The sequence below is a fragment of the Bos indicus genome, chromosome 3, assembly GCF_029378745.1.
Source record: "Bos indicus isolate NIAB-ARS_2022 breed Sahiwal x Tharparkar chromosome 3, NIAB-ARS_B.indTharparkar_mat_pri_1.0, whole genome shotgun sequence".
NCBI lineage: Eukaryota > Metazoa > Chordata > Mammalia > Artiodactyla > Bovidae > Bos > Bos indicus.
This window is the reverse complement of record NC_091762.1, coordinates 50576761-50598017: the sequence shown is the minus strand read 5'-3', so window position 1 is coordinate 50598017 and position 21257 is coordinate 50576761. Positions and strand designations below refer to the sequence as shown.

At 38.2% G+C, this 21257-nt stretch overlaps 1 protein-coding gene across 9 annotated transcripts in view; it reads left to right on the top strand.

Annotated features, from left to right (window-relative positions):
* The window catches only part of CCDC18 (coiled-coil domain containing 18), a 173212-nt gene that overhangs the window by 106818 nt on the left and 45137 nt on the right, over positions 1 to 21257 (top strand). For 6 of the 9 annotated variants that reach the window (XM_070786084.1, XM_070786086.1, XM_070786085.1 and 3 more), the window contains 2 exons: positions 1459 to 1926; positions 5667 to 19557. The exons of 2 other annotated variants lie outside the window; for them this stretch is intronic. In XM_070786084.1, coding sequence (XP_070642185.1) covers positions 1459 to 1926; positions 5667 to 5681 — 483 coding nt within the window. In that variant the 3' untranslated portion in view covers positions 5682 to 19557. Of the gene's footprint in view, positions 1 to 1458; positions 1927 to 5666; positions 19558 to 21257 lie in introns of those variants that run through there. One more of the 9 variants, XM_070786091.1, reaches the window with a different exon arrangement.

Below are 21257 nucleotides of genomic sequence, written 5' to 3'. Positions count from 1 at the left end.
GTGTGACTGAATAACACACAGAAGTTTAAAAGAAACTTAAACTGCACATGACCTTATATATGTGAACTTTATAGTTATTTCATTAAATAATTGTGGTTATAACAATGTGAATACAAAATTTGCTTGAAAAAATTGGCACTTATGCCACTTATAAATCAAGTTTGCCTAGAATAAAGAGGTATAAAGACAGCAGAAGTGAAATATGAATTTTGCAATGCACACTGTGGTTATGACAGTTTTAGCTATAAGCATAGTATTTTTAGAAAGAATGGAAACTATCAGTTTAAAAGTGACTGGTTTAGAAATATGCATCTTATGGATACCTGTAAGAAAAGGAGAATGTATTTGAATAGGGGACTATTATACATATTATATAACTTTTGAAATTAAAATGTCCTCCCTTTATTTTTTTGACTTGATTGCTTTTCAGTATATACAGTCTCAATTCTTGGGATCCCAGAGTTAGGTCACAGGACACAAATGACGGACATGGAAAAACAGAAATGAAAAGTTTATTTAATAAGGATTGATTTATTAAACATTATTAATTATTTAAAGGTTTTAAAAATTTACTAGTAAAGATTTCTTGTGATGATGACATATACAGCAAAGTAGCTAATATGCATTTATTTCCTATTACAAATTCTGAAGGACGTTATTTTTTGTGTGTATATATGTTAGATTGACAAATGATTGTGTACCTTTTTATACTTTTGCAAAAAAAATTTATATGTAAGTTTTCAGTCTTTAATAGAAATTTATATTGTCATCAATACTAAGAAAAATTCTATAAGGAACATACAGTTTTCATGGAGTTCCTTATATAGTTTAAACATAATGCTAATGACTAGATCAGATCAGATCAGTCGCTCAGTCATGTCCGACTCTTTGCGACCCCATGAATCGCAGCACGCCAGGCCTCCCTGTCCATCACCAACTCCCGGAGTTCAATTGTCCCAAAATGAAGGGTTTTAACATAGTTTTAACTATGTAGTTTTAACATAGTTAACAACCCACATGCTATGCTATGCTATGCTATGCTATGCTAAGTCTCTTCAGTCGTGTCCGACTCTGTGCGACCCCATAGAGGGCAGCCCACCAGGCTCCGTTGTCCCTGGGATTCTCCGGGCGAGAATACTGGAGTGGGTTGCCATTTCCTTCTCCAGTGCGTGAAAAGAGAAAAGTGAAAGTGAAGTCACTCAGTCGTGTCCGACTCTCAGCAACCCCATGGACTGCAGCATACCAGGCTCCTCTGTCCATGGGATCTTCCAGGCAAGAGTACTGGAGAGGGGTGCCATTGCCTTCTCCAACAACCCACATGAGTTGTTATAAAAAGAATTCTGTACTGTACTAGAGCCAAGTTTAACTTAGATGCCTTCTAAGTCTATGATTTTCTAAGTAATTCATTTATTTAACAGATATGTAATCAGCACCTACTATGTACCAATTTTTCTATAGGAATCAGAATTAACCAGATTACAAGCCAAAATTTCTGGACATGAAAGGGCAGAAGACATCAAATTTCTACCAGCCCCATTTACATCTCCAGTAGAAATCACGCCTGATATTCAAGATTCAAAATTAGCTAAGCATTCTCACACAGCTTTTTTCAAGTGTAGGAAACTACGTCGCTCTATTAGCGCCAGTGATCTTAGTTTCAGAACTCATAGTGATGAAGATCTTTCTGAAGAATTACTACAGGACTTAAAAAAAATGCAATTGGAACAACCTTCAACATTAGAAGAAAACCAGAGAGATCTACCTTATACCCAGTCAGACTCATTTAAACCTCTCACATATGACCTCAATGATGATAATTCTGAGAATAATGACTTCAGTACTCTGAGTGGAATGCTAAGATACATAAACAAAGAAGTGCGACTATTAAAAAAATCTTCTATGCAAACAGGTGCTGGTTCAACTCAGGTATGTATTTCATACGTTAGAAGTTACAATAATTTGTCTCCAATGAGGATCATTTTCTTTTTTTAAGGAAAAAATGTATACATTTAAATAAAATACTCATGTCATTAGGTGATGTGCACAATTATTGAAAGTATGAAAAAACTCCTTGTAAGTTCAGAATGCTTTTACCTAGACAAGTAGAGTTGAAAATTTAGCTTTGAAAATTAATTTTTGTTAAAATAGGTTAATATTTGATTAAGTAGAATCTCCGAATACTTGATTCGGAGAAGGCAATGGCACCCCACTCCAGTACTCTTGCCTGGAAAATCCCATGGACGGAGGAGCCTGGAAGGCTGCAGTCCATGGGGTCGCTGAGGGTCAGACACGACTGAGCGACTTGACTTTCACTTTTCACTTTCATGCATTGGAGAAGGAAATGGCAACCCACTCCAGTGTTCTTGCCTGGAGAAACCCAGGGATGGGGGAGCCTGGTGGGCTGCCGTCTATGGGGTCACACAGAGTCGGACATGACTAAAGTGACTTAGCAGCAGCAGCAGCCATACTTGATTAAAGACCAACTCTACCTCATATTAGGAAAGTATTTTGAACTCCAGAGTACTGGAGAATGTTTTTTGGAGTGCTAAAATAGTTGTGTTCCTAGACTTCCTGGAAACCATTCTAGTAAAGATTATTCAGGTAGCCTTTTGTTTTGGTCATAGGCTTCCATAGTGACTCAGAATATCGCATTCACATGATTTTTCTACTTGCATTATTTCTTGAACATACCATACTGAAGAGGCAACTTTATCGCTGCTACACATACATTACAGACTACTTGACATTGTTTATAAGCAGTTAATCTATAGTTTGCACACAGAAATAAAGATTTCTTTCAGGTAATTTTACGTTTTTTGAAATGTCCGTTTTCCTCATTTCAAACATATCAAAGTAGGTTTGGTGGCCTAAAATGTTTAAAAAGTGTTTTTTGAATGGATCCAAGACAGACTCATTTCGGTTCAGTTCAGTTGCTCAGTCGTGTCCGACTCTTTGCAACCCCATGGACCGCAGCATGCCAGGCCTCCCTGTCGATCACCTACTCCTGGAGTCCACCCAAACCCATGTCCATCGAGTCGGTGATGCCATCGAACCATCTCATCCTCTGTCGTGCCATTCTCCTCCTGCCCCCAATCTTTCCCAGCATCAGGGTCTTTTCAAATGAGTCAGTTCTTCACATCAGGTGGCCAGAGTATTGGAGTTTCAGCTTCAGCATCAGTCCTTCCAGTGAATATTCAGGACTGATTTCCTTTAGGATGGACTGGTTGGATCTCCTTGCAGTCCAAGGGACTCTCAAGAGTCTTCTCCAACACCACAGTTCAAAAGCATCAATTCTTCGGCACTCAGCTTTCTTCACAGTCCAACTCTCACATCCATACATGACCACTGGAAAAACCATGGCCTTGACTAGATGGCCATTTGTTGGCAAAGTAATGTCTCTGCTTTCTATGCTTTCTGCTTTCTTTTTATATGCTGTTTCTGCTTTCTTTTTATATGCTGTCTAGGTTGGTCATAACTTTCCTTCCAAGGAGTAAGAGTCTTTTAATTTCATGGCTACAATCACCATCTGCAGTGATTCTGGAGCCCAGAAAAATAAAGTCAGCCACTGTTTTCACTGTTTCCCCCTATTTGCCATGAAGTGATGAGACCGGATGCCATGATCTTAGTTTTCTGAATGTTGAGCTTTAAGCCAACTTTTCCACTCTCTTCTTTCACTTTCATCAAGAGGCTCTTTAGTTGTTCTTTACTTTCTGCCATAAGGGTGGTGTCATCTGCATATCTGAGGTTATTGATATTTCTCTTTGCAATCTTAATTCCAGCTTGTGCTTCTTCCAGCCCAGCGTTTCTCATGATGTACTCTACATATAAGTTAAATAAGCAGGGTGACAATATACAGCCTGGACGTCCTCCTTTTCCAAATATTTGGGAACTAGTTTGTTTTTCCATGTCCAGTTCTAACTGTTGCTTCCTGACCTGCATACAGGTTTCTCAAGAGGCAGGTCAGGTGGTCTGGTATTCCTATCTCTTTCAGAATTTTTCACAGTTTATTGTGATCCACACAGTCAAAGGCTTTGGCATAGTCCATAAAGCAGAAATAGACGTTTTTCTGGAACTCTCTTGCTTTTTCTATGATCCAGCGGATGTTGGCAATTTGATCTCTGGTTCCTCTGCCTTTTCTAAAGCCAGCTTGGAACATCTGGAAATTCACTGTTCACGTATAGCTGAATCCTGGCTTGGAGAATTTTAAGCATTATTTTACTGGCGTGTGAGATGAGTGCAATTGTGCGGTAGTTTGAGCATTCTTTGGCATTGCCTTTCTTTGGGATTGGAATGAAAACTGACCTTTTCCAGTCGTGTGGCCACTGCTGAGTTTTCCAGATTTGCTGGCATATTGAGTGTAGCACTTTCACAGCATCATCTTTCAGGATTTGGAATAGCTCAACTGGAATTCCATCACCTCTGCTAGCTTTGTCGCAGTGTTGGAGCTTTTATTCATTTCTCCACATCCTTCCTTACATGATTAAAAAGAGCTTAATTTGGAACTCCCTGTTGGCCTATAGGGCTTCCCTGCTGGCTCAGATGGTAAAGAATTTGCCTGCGATGGGGAGACGTGGCTTCAATCCCTGGGCTGGGAAGATCCCCTAGAGGAGGAAATGGCAATCCCACTCCAGTATTCTTGCCTGGAGAATCCCCATGGGCAGAGGAGCCTGGCAGGTTACAGTCCATGGGGTCTCAAAGAGTCAGACATGACTGAGCGACTAAGCACAGCGGCTAGCCTAGTGGTTAGGATTCCAGGCTTTTACTGGATTCATCCCCTGGTCAAGGAACTGAGATCCCACATTGTTAGTTTCCTTTCTTGGATTTTCTTAATGGTTAATTATTTTGTCAGTTCCATTCACAATAAAGCCTCTAGCAGAGTAGTATTTTGCTTTCAGGTTTTGACAAAAGCTTCAAAAACTCACAAAAAGTTACACACACACACAATTTTGAACACAATTTCAAGAGTTCACACAAATGTCAAGTTAAAAACTCCTGCTTTAAAGCAGTGGAAGTGTTGTGAGTTAATTAGCTGATTGACAGTTTATTAGGAATTTGAAAGAAGTATTGTTTATCCATTTTGTTTTCAAAAAAAAAAAAGCAGTTTTCAAAATATGGTCTGTATACCATGCAGTAAGATAAAAAATAAGAATGAGAAAATCAGTGATTAGGTAACAATTAAAAGTGTAAGGAAAAAAAGGATGAAGTGGGAGTACAAATAAATACTTAGAGACATGGTAACATTTTCAAATTCCTAGCCCAGGTAAAGATCAAGATATGACAAGAATATTTGACCTGTAGTTTTAGAATCTCCTGAGACATTTCCCTCTATTTTTCTACTTTTCTATACTGTGCTACTTCTTTGTACAAGCATTTCTGTCCTTTTTTTTTCCTGCTCTGTTTTTCTCTCTTCTCTCTTTTTTCTCTCTTCTGTTTTTCATTGACTTTATCAATTTAATTTAATCTTTCACTCCCTCCTGACCCCACCCGCAACCAGAATTATTTGCTTTTTCCATCCATGCAATCCATTACTGACTTTCTGATTCTTGTTTTTCAATTGACTAAATATTCTCCACTCTTGTTTTAAATTATGCCCCTGATTATTAAAGTGGATTTTTAATGTTAAATCATGATTTCAAATAATAATCTATTACTTTGCATTATTCCAGGGAGAAAATTTATAGTTAAAAGAAGACGCTGATGTGATGAAAAGTGGAATTTTTGGTACTGTGTAGTGTTTACTTATTATATGTAGTTCCTACTTCATATAAACTGCTATTTTATTGCTTTTAAATAAATTTTATATTTTAAGATTTTTAAAGAAAGTTCTTTCTTTTAAAGCTTACTTATACTTTTTGTGTAAATTAATTCAATTTATTCATTATTCTGGTTTGAACTTGCTATGTTCCTTTTATCTTTTACTTAGAAATCATTATTAAAATGCATAAGTACATTGAATAACTTATATTTTCAATCAGACTCCCATATTATTTGCTTATTTTTCTAGTGATACTTTATTTTTAAAAGAAGTAATATGAATTCAGAGCTCATTCTGCCACAGGTTCATAATTGTACTAATAATGGCTAACTTTTGTTAAATGTTTACCACTTATCAGGCACTATTTTAAGCTCTTCATATTTGTTGACTCATTTAATCCACATAACAATTTTGTAAAGTAGATATTACAGGCATACCTCAGAGATATTGCAGCTTCAGTTCCAGACCATTGCAATAAAGCAGTAAAGAAATTAAATCACAGTAAAGAAACATAATTTGTTATGTTTACATAACTATGTATGTTAGTCTGTATAGCATTATGTCTAAAAAAATCAATGTACATGCCTTAATTTTAAAATGCTTTTATTACTAAAAAATGCTAACTATTACCTGCGCCTTCAGCAAGTCATAATCTTTTTTCTGCTGAAGGATCTTGCCTCTCCCTTGGTGGTTGCTGAATGTTGGGGGTGGCTGTGGCAATTTCTTGAAATAAGACAACAATGAAGATTGTCACATTGATTGATTTGCTCTTTAACAAACAATTCTCTGTAACATACAGTGCTGTTTGATAACATTACCAACAGTAGGACTTCTTTCAGAACTGGACTCAATTCTCTCAAATCCGGCTTTATCAGCTAAGTTTATGTAATATTCTAAGTCCTTTGTTGTCATTTCAACAAGCTTTACAGCATCTTCACCAGGAGTAGGTTCTATTCCAAGAAATTACTCTCTTTGCTCATCCATAAGAAGTAACCATTCTTTCATCTTGAGATTGTGGCAGTTCCGTCAAAACTTCAGTTCGGTTAGGTTGCTCAATCGTGTCCAACTCTTTGCCACCCCATGGACTATAGCACGTCAGGCTTCTGTGTCCATCACCAGCTCCTGGAGCTTGCTCAAACTCACGTCCATAGAGTCAGTGATACCATCCAACCATCTCATCTTCTGTCGTCCCCTTCTCCCACCTTCAGTCTTTCTCAGCATCAGGGTCATTTCCAAGGAGTCAGTTCTTCACATCAGGTGGCCAAAGTATTGGAGCTTCAGCTTCAGCATTAGTCCTTTCAATAAATATTCAAGACTGATTTCCTTCAGGATTGACGGGTTGGATCTCCTTGTAGTCCAAGAGACTCTCAAGAGTCTTCTCCAATACCACAGTTCAAAAGCATCAATTCTTCAGCACTCAGCATTCTTTATAGTCCAACTCTCACATCCATACATGGAGAAGGCAATGGCACCCCACTCAAATACTCTTGCCTGGAGAATCCCAGGGACGGAGGAGCCTGGTGGGCTGCTGTCTATGGTGTGGCACAGAGTCGGACACGACTGAAGTGACTTAGCAGCAGCAGCAGCACATCCATACATGACTACTGGAAAAACCATAGCTTTGACTAGCAGACCTTTGATGGCAAAGTAATGTCTCTGCTTTTTAATATGCTTTCTAGGTTGGTCATAGCTTTTCTTCCAAGGAACAAACTTCTTTTAATTTCATGGCTTCAGTCACCATCTGCAGTGATTTTGGAGCCCAAGAAAATAAAGTCTGTCATTGTTTCCATTGTTTCCCCATCTATTTGCCATGAAATGATGGGACTGGATGCCATGATCTTCATTTTTTGAATGTTGAGTTTTAAGCCAGCTTTTTCACTCTCCTCTCACTTTCATCAAGAGGCTCTTAAGTTCTTTGCTTTCTGCCATAAGGATGGTGTCATTTGCGTATCTGAGGTTATTGATATTTCCCCCAGCAATCTTAATTCCAACTTGTGCTTTATCCAGCCTGGCATTTCATATGATGTACTCTGCATAAGTTAAATAAGCGAGGTGACAATATACAGCCTTGACATACTTCAGGCTCCACTTCTAATTCTAGTTCTCCTGCTGCTTCCCCCACTAAAGTCTTAAACACTTCCAAGTCATCCAAGAGGGTTGGGATCAACTTCTTCCAAATTCCTGTGAATGTTGATATTTTGACTCAGTAATGATATTTTGAATCAGTAATGTTCTTAATGTCATTTAGCATAGTGAATCCTTTCTGGAAGATTTTCAGTTTCCTTTGCTTAGATTCATCAGAGGAATCACTCAGCTATAGCCTTAGAAAAATTTATTTCTCAAGTAATAACTCTTTGAAAGTAGAAATTGCTCCTTGATCTGTGGGCTACAGAATGGATGTTGTGTTAAACAGCCATAAAGACAACATTAATCTGGTTATACATCTCCATCCAAGCTCTTAGTGGCCAAGTCCTTTGTAAATGAGCAGTAGTAAAGATTTTTGAAAGAAATCTTTTTTCTGAGCAGTAGGTCACAACGGTTGGATTCAGATATTCAGTAAACTGTGTTGTAGACAGATGTATTGCCATCCAGGATTTATTGTTGCATTTACAGAGCACAGGCAGAGTAAATTTAGCATAATTTTTAAGGGCTATGGGATTTTCAGAATGGAAAATGAGCATTGGCTTCAAGTCACCATCTGCTTTAGCCCTCCCCCTGACAGAAGGTGAACCAGTCTTTGCCACTTTGAAGCCAGGTATTGACTTCTCCTATCTATCTATGAAATATATATGCAGATACCTGCATGGTATCTTCTTTCAATCGAAGGCTATTTGGTCTATGTTGAAAGTCTGTTGTTTAGTGTAGCCACTTTCATTAATTATCTTAACTAGATCTTCTTAACAATGTAGGGAACTGCTACTTTTATTCTGATTGACAATGCATTTGAAAAATGATGAAAGAATTGGGCATATCAGCTTGGAGTTAGTAAAATCTAGGCCTGCTAGGCATGGTCAGAAATGTACCCTCAGGGAATTCCCTGGTGGTCCAGTGGTTAGGATGCAGGCTTTTCACTGCCATGGGCCAGGGTTTGATTCCTGATCAAGGAACTAAGATCCCACAAACCATGTGTCATGGCCTCAAAAAAAATTTTTTTTTAAATGCACCTTCAAATTTATGAAAAAAATTTCAAAAATTAGGAGAGAAATGTGGCATCATCTTATGAATCCACAAAATGGTATAACCCAAGAGACATGGAAAGCTCTAAAAATTATGAGGATATAATAACAGTATTGTGAGACTGACTGCCAACATTTTAAAATACTTTTATTTGTCTGGAGTCAGACCTTTATAGAGTTGTTAGATACAGGATATGAACTAACATTATTACTAGAGACCCCAAATGCCTAGCTCCTCAGTTGAAGTAGAGGCTCATGAAAGCCAGGTGATAAATGGAGCCCTGACCCAAGCATACTCAGTGGGTCCAGGGATCTACAAATCCACCTTTTGATTATTTCTCTGTCCCCTGTATACACAATTGGGATGCATATACTTAGCAGTTGACCAAAAACCACCAAGGTATGAAAGTTCAGTTAGAAACCTTTGTACCTCTTTTCCAGCCAACAGAAAATCAGAAGTGACACTGCAACCTAGGTGGAATTGCTGAGATTAGTGCCAACATGAACAATTTAAAGGATGCATTATATTTTTATTCACTTCACTTGAGTGTTCCCAGGTGAGGTGTAGAAGATAGTTTTTAACTAAAGTTAAACAAATGGCGGCTATGCTAGATGTGGTATCTTTATTTAGAGATCAACATAGCCTGGCACTTCATATTCAGCTATTGATCTTCAAAACCATTCTATCAGTTCTCATAAGTAAAAGATCAAAAGCAAGTTGCTTTTATTTATTTATTTTTTGCAATTTGCTTTTAAATAGGGTCATCAATAAATTGTACCAATGTTTTCTAGGTCAGTCTCCCAAGGCAATAGAAGTAAAAGCAAATATAAATGGGACCTAATCAACTTATATGCTTTTGCACAGCAAAGGGAACCATAAACAAAATGAAAAGATAAACTACAGACTGGGAGAAAATATTAGCAAATGAAGCAGCTGACAAGGGCTTAATTTCTAAAATGTACATATGGCTCATATAACCTAATAGCAAAAAAACAAACAACCCAATCAAAAAACTGAAGACCTAAATAGACATTACTCCAAAGAAGACATACAGATGCCCAAGAGATACATGAAAAGATGCTCAACATTGCTAATTAGAGAAATTCAAATCAAAATTACAATGAGTTACCATCCCACACCAGTCAGAATGGCTATTACTAAAAAGTCTACAAATAACAAATGCTGGAGAGGATGTGGAGAACTGTTGGTGGGAACGTACACTGTTGGTGGGAACATAAATTGGTGCAGCTACTATGTTCAAGGGAGAATAGTGTGGAAGTTCCTTAAAAAACTAAAAATAGAGTTGCCATATAATCCAGCAATCCCACTCCTTGGATTTCCTGATAAAACTCTAATTTGAAAAGATATATGCACCCCAATGTTCATAGCAGTACTATTTACAATAACTGAGAAAAAAATGGAAGCAACCTAAATGTCCATCAACAGATGAATGGATAAAGAAGATGTGGTATATATACATGATGAACTACTACTGGGTCATAAAAAAACGTGAAATAATGCCATTGGCAGTATCATGGATGGACCTAGACATTATCATACTAAGTGAAGTAAGTCATAAAAAGACAAATACCTTATGATATCACTTATATATGTAATCTAAAATATGACACAAATGAATTTATTTATGAAACAGACTCACAGACTTAGAAAACAAACTTACGGTTACCAAGGGTGTAGGGTAGGATAAATTAGGAGTTTTGGATTAGCAGATATAAAATACTTTATGTAACATAGATAAACAATAAGGTCCCACTGTATAGCAGAAGGAAATATACTCAATATCCTGTAATAAACCATAATGGAAAGCAATATGGAAAAGAATATATATATTTATGTATAACTGAATCACTTTTCTGTACAGCAGAAACTAATACACCATTGTAAATCAGCTGTACTTCAGTTAAAAAAAATAATCATGTCAGCAGTACATACAAGCTGTCTTGAGTCTATATTAATGCTCCTGAAATTTGTCAAAGTAATCTGCAGGGACCTCAATTGTCTTGATAGTCCATAAAACCATTTCGCTGGTGCATGATTCTGTATATTTAGTATATAATGACATACTAGTCAGACTTGGCAAGCAGGAAATGACAAAAACTCTTGAAACTCTAGTGAGATACATACTTGCTAGAGAGTGAAAGATAAGTCTGTAAAGATTCAGACACCTGCCACATCATTGACATCTTTGAGATTCTGGTTGTCCAGGAATTGATGAAACAACCCTTCTAAGTAAAGAGCAAGTTATTACACCAGGTACTCCATACTAGGGGACACAACACTTGATGGATCCATTTGAATTTTGGAAACAGTATATACTGCTCCAAACCATTTATTTTGAAATTTAGAAGGCTGTCAGATTTGAGTGAGGAAGATTCTACGGTAGGTCCAGGCTGCAATGCAAGTTGCTGTGCTCCTCAGATCATATAATTTGGCAGATCCCTTGGTAGTAGAGGATCCATGGTAGATAAAAACATTAAGAGGAATCTCTCACAAGCTTTAATGAGAGAGCTATAGCACAAATCCCTAGGGTTCTGGAGCAAGGTCATAATTTTTGCAGCAGAGAATTATATGCTTTTTGAAAAGCATCTCCTGACATGCTATTGAGCACATGTGCATGAGACATCAAGCAACTTTTACAAGAGCTTCCATTATGAGCTAATTTAGTAGCAATCTATTAAACAATGAAAATGATAGTTCAGAGACCAAACTTGGGGAGTTTGGAAGGTACAAATAGAGTACATGAAAAAGGGAGCTAGACCCGCATATCACTATCTCTATTACAGTAAGATGTCTCCTTTAGCTCACACCTACATGGCTTTATTGGGGGGATGGTCTATAAGATGGCTGATGGAGGAAGGAAAAGCTTAGACTTGGATTAAAGGGGAATTGACTCCATATGTTGCATGAAACAAAATATGGAATGTTGCTAAACTATAGCAGTGTTTAGGGGAAGTCTTCTAAGTGGACAGAACTATGAGATTGACCATAACATTTTAAAGTTAGAAATAAATAATAAGAAGATACATAGAAAAATCCCTGTATGTTTGAAAGTAAGAAACACATTTCTGATTAACTCATTAGTCAAAAAAGGAATAATGGAAAAATAATAAATGTTTTGAAATGAAGTATAGCACAGTACTGAAGTATAGCAAGAAATGCAGTACTTGGATGCAATCTCAAAAACAACAGAATGATCTCTGTTCGTTTCCAAGGCAAACCATTCAATATCACAGTAATCCAAGCCTATGCCCCAACCAGTAACGCTGAAGAAGCTGAAGTTGAATGGTTCTGTGAAGACCTACAAGACCTTTTGGAACTAACACCCAAAAAAGATGTCCTTTTCATTATAGGGGACTGGAATGCAAAAGTAGGAAGTCAAGACACACATGGAGTAACAGGCAAATTTGGCCTTGGAATACGGAATGAAGCAGGGCAAAGACTAATAGCGTTTTGCCAAGAAAATGCACTGATCATAGCAAACTCCTTTTTCCAACAACACAAGAGAAGACTCTACACATGGACATCACCAGATGGTCAACACTGAAATCAGATTGATTATATTCTTTGCCGCCAAAGATGGAGAAGCTCTATACAGTCAGCAAAAACAAGACCGGGAGCTGACTGTGGCTCAGATCATGAACTCCTTATTACCAAATTCAGACTTAAATTAAAGAAAGTAGGGAAAACCACTAGACCATTCAGGTATGACCTGAATCAAATCCCTTATGATTATACAGTGGAAGTGAGAAATAGATTTAAGTGCCTAGATCTGATAGATAGTGCCTGATGAACTATGGACAGAGGTTCGTGACATTGTACAGGAGACAGGGATCAAGACCATCCCCATGGAAAAGAAATGCAAAAAAAGCAAAATGGCTGTCTGAGGAGGCCTTACAAATAGCTGTGAAGAGAAGAGAAGCAAAGAGCAAAGGAGAAAAGGAAAGATATAAGCATCTGAATGCAGAGTTCCAAAGAATGGCAAGAAGAGATAAGAAAACCTTCTTCAGCAATCAATGCAAAGAAATAGAGGAAAACAACAGAATGGGAAAGACTAGAGATCTCTTCAAGAAAATTAGATACAAGGGGACATTTCATGCAAAGATGGGCTCGATTAAGGATAGAAATGGTATGGATCTTACAGAAGCAGAAGATATTAAGAAGAGGTGGCAAGAATACATAGAAACACTGTACAAAAAAGATCTTCACGACCCAGATAATCACGATGGTGTGATCACTCACCTAGAGCCAGACATCCTGGAATGTGAAGTCAAGTGGGCCTTAGAAAGCATCACTACGAACAAAGCTAGTGGAGGTGATGGAATTCCAGTGGAGCTATTTCAAATCCTGAAAGATGATGCTGTGAAAGTGCTGCACTCAATATGCCAGCAAATTTGGAAAACTCAGCAGTGGCCACAGGACTGGAAAAGGTCATTTTTCATTCCAATCCCAAAGAAAGGCAATGCCAAAGAATGCTCAAACTACCGCACAATTGCACTCGTCTCACACACTAGTAAAGTAATGCTCAAAATTCTCCAAGCCAGGCTTCAGCAATAGGTGAACTATGAACTTCCAGATGTTCAAGCTGGTTTTAGAAAAGGCAGAGGAACCAGAGATTAAATTGGCAACATCCGCTGGATCATGGAAAAAGCAAGAGAGTTCCAGAAAAACATCTATTTCTGCTTTATTGACTATGCCAAAGCCTTTGACTGTGTGGATCACAATCAACTGTGGAAAATTCTGAAAGAGATGGGAATACCAGACCACCTGACCTGCCTCTTGAGAAACCTGTATGCAGGTCAGGAAGCAACAGTTAGAACTGGACATGGAACAACAGACTGGTTCCAAATAGGAAAAGCAGTACGTCAAGGCTGTATATTGTCACTGTGCTTATTTAACTTATATGCAGAGTACATCATGAGAAATGCAGGGCTGGAGGAAGCACAAGCTGGAATCAAGATTGCCGAGAGAAATATCAGTAACCTCAGATATGCAGATCAGATCAGATCAGTCACTCAGTCGTGTCCGACTCTTTGCAACCCCATGAATCACAGCATGCCAGGCCTCCCTGTCCATCACCAGCTCTCGGAGTTCACTGAGACTCACGTCCATCGAGTCAGTGATGCTATCCAGCCATCTCATCCTCTGTCGTGCCCTTCTCCTGCCCCCAATCCCTCCCAGCATCAGTCTTTTCCAATGAGTCAGCTCTTCACGTGAGTTGGCCAAAGTACTGGAGTTTCAGCTTTAGCATCATTCCTTCCAAAGAAATGCCAGGGTTGATCTCCTTCAGAATGGACTGGTTGGATCTCCTTGCAGTCCAAGGGACTCTCAAGAGTCTTCTCCAACACCACAGTTCAAAAGCATCAATTCTTTGGTGCTCAGCCTTCTTCCCAGTCCAGCTCTCACATCCATACATGACCACAAGAAAAACCATAACCTTGACTAGATGGACCTTTGTTGGCAAAGTAATGTCTCTGCTTTTGAATATGCTATCTAGGTTGGTCATAACTTTCCTTCCAAGGAGTAAGCGTCTTTTAATTTCATGGCTGCAGTCACCATCTGCAGTGATTTTAGAGCCAAGAAAAATAAAGTCTGACACTGTTTCCACTGTTTCCCCATCTATTTCCCATGAAGTGATGGGATCGGATGCCATGATCTTCGTTTTCTGAATCTTGAGCTTTAAGCCAACTTTTTCACTCTCCTCTTTCACTTTCATCAAGAGGCTTTTTAGTTCCTCTTCACTTTCTGCCATCAGGGTGGTGTCATCTGCATATCTGAGGTTATTGATATTTCTCCTGGCAATCTTAATTCAGCTTGTGTTTCTTCCAGTCCAGCGTTTCTCATGATGTACTCTGCATATAAGTTAAATAAGCAGGGTGACAATATACAGCTTTGACGTACTCCTTTTCCTATTTGGAACCAGTCTGTTGTTCCATGTCCAGTTCTAATTGTTGCTTCCTGACCTGCATACAGGTTTCTCAAGAGGTAGATCAGGTGGTCTGGTATTCCCATCTCTTTCAGAATTTTCCACAGTTGATTGTGATCCACACAGTCAAAGGCTTTGGCATAGTCAATAAAGCAGAAATAGATGTTTTTCTGGAACTCTCTTGCTTTTTCCATGATCCACTGGATGTTGCCAATTTGATCTCTGGTTCCTCTTCCTTCTCTAAAACCAGCTTGAACATCAGGGAGTTCACAGTTCACATATTGCTGAAGCCTGGCTTGGAGAATTTTGAGCATTACTTTACTAGTGTGTGAGATGAGTGCAATTGTGCGGTAGTTTGAGCATTCTTTGGCATTGCCTTTCTTTGGGATTGGAATGAAAAATGACCTTTTCCAGTCCTGTGGCCACTGCTGAGTTTTCCAAATTTGCTGGCATATTGAGTGCAGCACTTTCATAGCATCATCTTTCAGGATTTGGAATAGCTCAACTGGAATTCTGTCACCTCCACTAGCTTTGTTCTTAGTGATGCTTTCTAAGGCCCACTTGACTTCATATTCCAGGATGTCTGGCTCTAGGTGAGTGATCACACCATCGTGATTATCTGGGTCGTGAAGATCTTTTTTGTACAGTTCTGTGTATTCTTGCCATCTCGTCTTAATATCTTCTGCTTCTGTTAGGTCCATACCATTTCTGTCCTTTATCGAGCCCATCTTTGCATGAAATGTTCCTTTGGTATCTCTAATTTTCTTGAAGAGATCTCTAGTCTTTCCCAGTCTGTTGTTTTCCTCTATTTCTTTGCATTGATCGCTGAAGAAGGTTTTCTTATCTCTTCTTGCTATTCTTTGGAACTCTGAATTCAGATGTTTATATCTTTCCTTTTCTCCTTTGCTTTTCGCTTCTCTTCTTTTCACAGGTATTTGTAAGGCCTCCCCAGATAGCCATTTTGCTTTTTTGCATTTCTTTTCCATGGGGATGGTCTTGATCCCTGTCTCCTGTACAATGTCACGAACCTCATTCCATAGTTCATCAGGCACTCTATCTATCAGATCTAGGCCCTTAAATCTGTTTCTCACTTTCACTGAACTGATAGCATAGTACTGTGTTTCAAAGCTTGTGTGAGTACGGCTAAAACAGTAGAGAAGTCTATTATAGCCAGCAATAGATAACATTTCTTTAAAAAGACAGACTAAAAGTGAATTAGTTAAACGTCTATCTAGAAGTTTTAAAATGAGCAAAATTAGTATAAAAAAGATGATAATGGTATGAAAACTGAATTAAATAAAAAGCAAGTATAAAATAGAATATAAAAAGCCAAAAGTTGTTTTTTCAAAAGACTAGTATAATTGAGAAATATCTGGTGAGCTGATTAAGTGAAAAAGAAGCCAGTAATTAGCAATAATTGTAATGAAAGTGGGTATGTACCTACATGCTTCAGACATTAAAAAATTAATAGAATATTAAATCTTTGAAGAATAATTTTTAATTTGCTTTAAGCATAATCTAAAAGTAGAGATTCTTAGAAAAATAACATAAATTTATCAAAACTTCCATAAGATACCAACACTTCACAAAGAAAATACAAGGGATATTAGAAACTAGCCTTATTCATAAACATAGATGCTTAATCCTAAAAACTAAGCAAACTGCATTTCTGCCTTGGGTCAAAATGCAATTACAAGGACTAGATGTATCCTCCTACCTGAAATAATCAAAAGACTATGAAAATACATGAAACAACAGTTTTGGGGTTTTATTTCTTTTTACTTTTATTTGCTCTTATTTTATGCTGAATGTATTTCTAGTTCATAAACTTTTGTCTCTTCGATTTATCTGGGATATATTTTTCTTCTATGCAGCCTCCTCTTCTGGTTTAGGAGCAATTTATTTTTCCACAAGAACAAATTGTGGAAAATTTGTGGCAGAGATGCTCATGCATGGGTTAATCCAATGCTAGCATTGCAGTGCGTCCTGGGGGATGTTTTTCACCTGGATGTATTCAATGACCAGAAAACCTACATCTAAACCTGTAAGTTAAACATTTCTCTTTGCATTTTTAAGCATTTGTAGCACTCTTTTTGGGCCACTGACTCTGTGTCTAGCTCTATCCACTTATTTGGCCAACTGGCTTTTTCAGTAGTCATGTATGGATGTAAGAGTTGAACCATAAAGAAGGCTGAGCACAGAAGAACTGATGCTTTTGAACTGTGGTGCTAGAGAAGACTCTTGAGAGTCCCTTGGACAGCAAGGAGATCAAGCCAGTCAATCCTAAAGGACATCAACCAAGAATATTCACTGAAAGGACTAATGCCAAAGTTGAACCTGCAATACTTTGGCCACCTGATATGAAAAGCCAACTCATTGGAAAAGCCCCTAATGCTGGGAAAGATTGAAGGCGGGAAGAGAAAGGGATGACAGAGGATGAGATGATTGGATGGCATCACCAACTCAATAGACATGAGTTTAAGCAAATTCCAGGAGATGAAGGACAGAAAATCCCGTTCTGCTGCAATCCATGGGATCACAAAGAGTCGGACTTGACTTAGCGACTGAACTGAACTGAACAATTGTAACAGAATGGCATACCTTGCTTCTGTAGTGTGGCATCTTTCAGATACTTGGTGGCTTTTTGGACATGCAGACTATTGATGACCTGAGTAATTTTGTCAGTGTTCTTAAAGTTTGGACACAAAGACTCAAGCCTCTTTATTTGCATGATTTTGTGGAGTTTTTTGGCTCCAGTAAATAGTGAACCATTTTCAGAAATCACCTTCAACTGATTAAAGGAAGAACATGAAATGACACTTTTCAAGACACTGGATTTCAGGCAACAATGAACAATGATTCCTTATAGGGGAAAAGGACCCAGCAAACCCTCCATTTCCACCAGCTTATTACCTGGAGAGAGTTTCTAGGCAGTGCACAAGGAGCCCTGGGGAAATCAAAGCAGAAGTTATCGGTTATCCTGAACTGAAGGGACAGGATAGGAATCAGGAGAGTCTTCGAAGCTAGAGTTAATAGGGCAGAGTACTAGAGAGGAGGGAGCTGCACAGAGACAACTCTTGAAATCTACAAACAATTCCCATCAAGTTTACTAGTAAGTAATGATCAGTGAATATATATGAGAAAACTACACAAATCCAGGGAAAGAACCACCTGACCTAATTGGAGAGAGATCAGACAATTGCCTGGAAAATCCCATGGATGGAGGAGCCTGGTAGGCTGCAGTCCATGGGGTCACTTAGAGTTGAACACGACTGAGTGACTTCACTTTCACTTTTTACTTTTATGAATTGGAGAAGGAAATGGCAATCCACTCCAGTGTTCTTTCCTGGAGAATCCCAGGGACGGGGGATCCTGGTCGGCTGCCGTGTATGGGGTTGCACAGAGTCGGACACGACTGAAGCGACTTAGCAGCTGCAGTAGCAGCAGACAAATCTAAGAATAATTTCTCTTCCCACCAGTGAGGGTGGAAAAATCTCATCATTTTCAGGGCATCAGGTGGAATTGTCAAAAGTTTTGCCTCAGGAGTGGAGAAGTAAATCCTAAACTAAATGCTACCCTGGTACCACACAGATACTAAAATTGAGACCTGAAAGAATAAAAATTGTTTCTGAATAGCTTAATCATGTTAAAAAACAAATATCAAGAATAAAGAGTATTTATAGGAATAAACAATAATCATCATTCAATAAGGTTTACTTGAATTTGACTTGTCATCTTGGACCCAAGTGATTTTAATTGGTTTACATTATACCCTGGTGGCTCAGATGATAAAAGTGTCTGTCTGCAATGCAGGAGACCTGGGTTCGATCCCTGGGTTGGGAAGATCACCTGGAGAAGGAAATGGCAGCCCACTCCAGTATTCTTGCCTGAAAAATCCCATGGACGGCGGAGCCTGGTGGGCTACTGTCCATGGGGTCGCAAAGAGTCGGACACGACTGGACGACTTCACTTCATTTCATCATTCAATAAAGTAAAAAAGAAGTAAACAGAACTGGACCTGAAAAATACAATGTTAGAACTGAAAATTTTAATAGCTTCAAAAACATCAGCAAACTCCTTTGAAATTAGCTAGTTACAAGAAGAAAGTAAAGGTTGCTCAGTCATGTCTGATTCTTTGCAACCCCATGGACTGTACAGTTCATGGAATTCTCTAGGCTGGAATACTGGAGTAGCCTTTCCCTTCTCCCAGGGGTCTTCCCAACCCAGGGAACAAGAAGAAAGAGTGAGGTAAAAAAGAGTGAAGAAAGCCTGCGTGAATTATGTGATAATCTCAAGCAAATGAAAATAAACATCATTGAATTTCAGAAGGAGAAGAGAGCCAGAAAGAGGCATAAAGTTTATTCAAAATCTAGTGGCTGAAAACTTCCCGAATTTTGAGAAAGATCTAGACAGCCAGGTACATGAAGCTTGAAGGACCAAAAGCAAGATCAACTCAAAGAAGATTACCCTGAAACACATTATAATAAAGTTGTTAAAATTCAAAGACAAGAGAATTTTGAAAGCAGTATGAGAAAACCAACTCCTTATATTCTAGGGAACTTCCATAAGGATATCAGCAGATGTCTCCACAGAAACCTAGCAGACCAGAAGGGAAAAGGATGATATATTCAGAGTACTGAAAGAAAAAAAAAAAAGCCAACTAACACTATACTCGGCAAAACTGTCCTTCAGAAGACATATAGATGGCCAATAGACACATGAAAAAAAAATGTTCAGCATTGCTTATTATTAGAAAAATGGAAATCAAAACTACAATGAGGTATTACCTCACACCAGTCAGAATAGCCATCATAATAAAATTTACAAACAATAAATGCTGGAGAGGATGTGGAGAAAAGGGAACACTCTTGCACAACAATACAACTTCAAAGTTGGTAGGAATGTAAATTGATACATCTACTTTGGAGAACAGTATGGAGACTTCTTTAAAAACTGGGAATAAAACCACCATGTGCACCAGCCCCAAGCATCCAGCATCGTGCATTGAACCTGGACTGGCATCTCGTTTCATACATGACATTTCACATGTTTCAATGCCATTCTCCCAAATTGCACTGGGACGACCCAGGGGGATGGTATGGGGAGGGAGGAGGTAGGAGGGTTCAGGATGGGGAACACATGAGAAAGATTAAAAATTCAAAAAAAAAAAAAAAAAACCCACCATGTGACCCAGCTATTTCACTACTGGGCATCTACCCTGAGAAAGCCCTAATTCAAAGTGACACATGCACCCAAATATTCATGGCAGCACTATTTACAATAATTAGGACATGGAAGCAATGTAGATGTCCATCAACAGATGAATGGATAAAGAAGTTGTGGTATAGATGTACAATGGAATATTACTCAGCCATAAAAGGAACAGATTTGAGTCAGTTCTAGTGAGATGGATGAACCTAGAGCCTGTTACAGGGAGTGAAGTAAGTCAGAAAGAGAAAAACAAATGTCATATATTAATGCAGATATATAGAATCTAGAAAAATGGTACTAATGAACCTGTTTGCAGGGTAGCAATAGAGACACAGACATTGAGAACAGAATTGTGAAAACAGTGGGAAAGGAGAAGGTGGGACGAATTGACAGTAGCATTGAAATATATACATTACCATATGTAAAATAGATAGTGGGGATTTGCTATATGATGCAGGGAGTTCAACCCGGTGCTCTCTGACAACCTAGACGGGTGGGATGGGTTGGGGAATGGGAAAGGAGTATAAGAGGGAGGGGACATATGTATAGCCATGGCTGATTCATGTTGATGTGTATAGCAGGGACCAATACAACATTGTAAAGCAATTATCCTCCAATTAAAAAACAAAAACAAAAAACTGTTCTTCAGAAAAGGAGACAAAGATTTTCCCAGACAAAATCTGAGTTCTTCACCACTGCCTTATAAGAAATGTTGAAGGAAGTTCTTCAAGTTGAAACAAAAGACTACTAATTAGTAACGTGAAAACTTACTAAAAGGAAAAGTAAATAGTCAAATTCAGAATAATACTGTAGTGATGGTGCTTTTAACTTTAGGTATAAAAGTTAAAAGACAATAGTATTAAAAAGAACTATAGCTGCAATAACTTGTTAATGGATTACTATATAAACTAAAGTGTGGCATCAATGGCATAAAATATGAGAGGAGAAGTAAAAGTGTAGAGTTTTTGTATATGACTAAGTTGTTATTGCCTCACAATAGACTGTTCTAACTATAAGATGTTTTATGTAACCCTTGTGGTAACCACAAAGAAAAATCTCTAGTAGGCTCACAAAAGATAAAGAGAAAAAACTTAAAGTATACCACTATTTTTTTTGCCATTTAAAAAAAAATAGCAAAGGAAGACCAGAGGGCAACAAAGGAAGCAATTA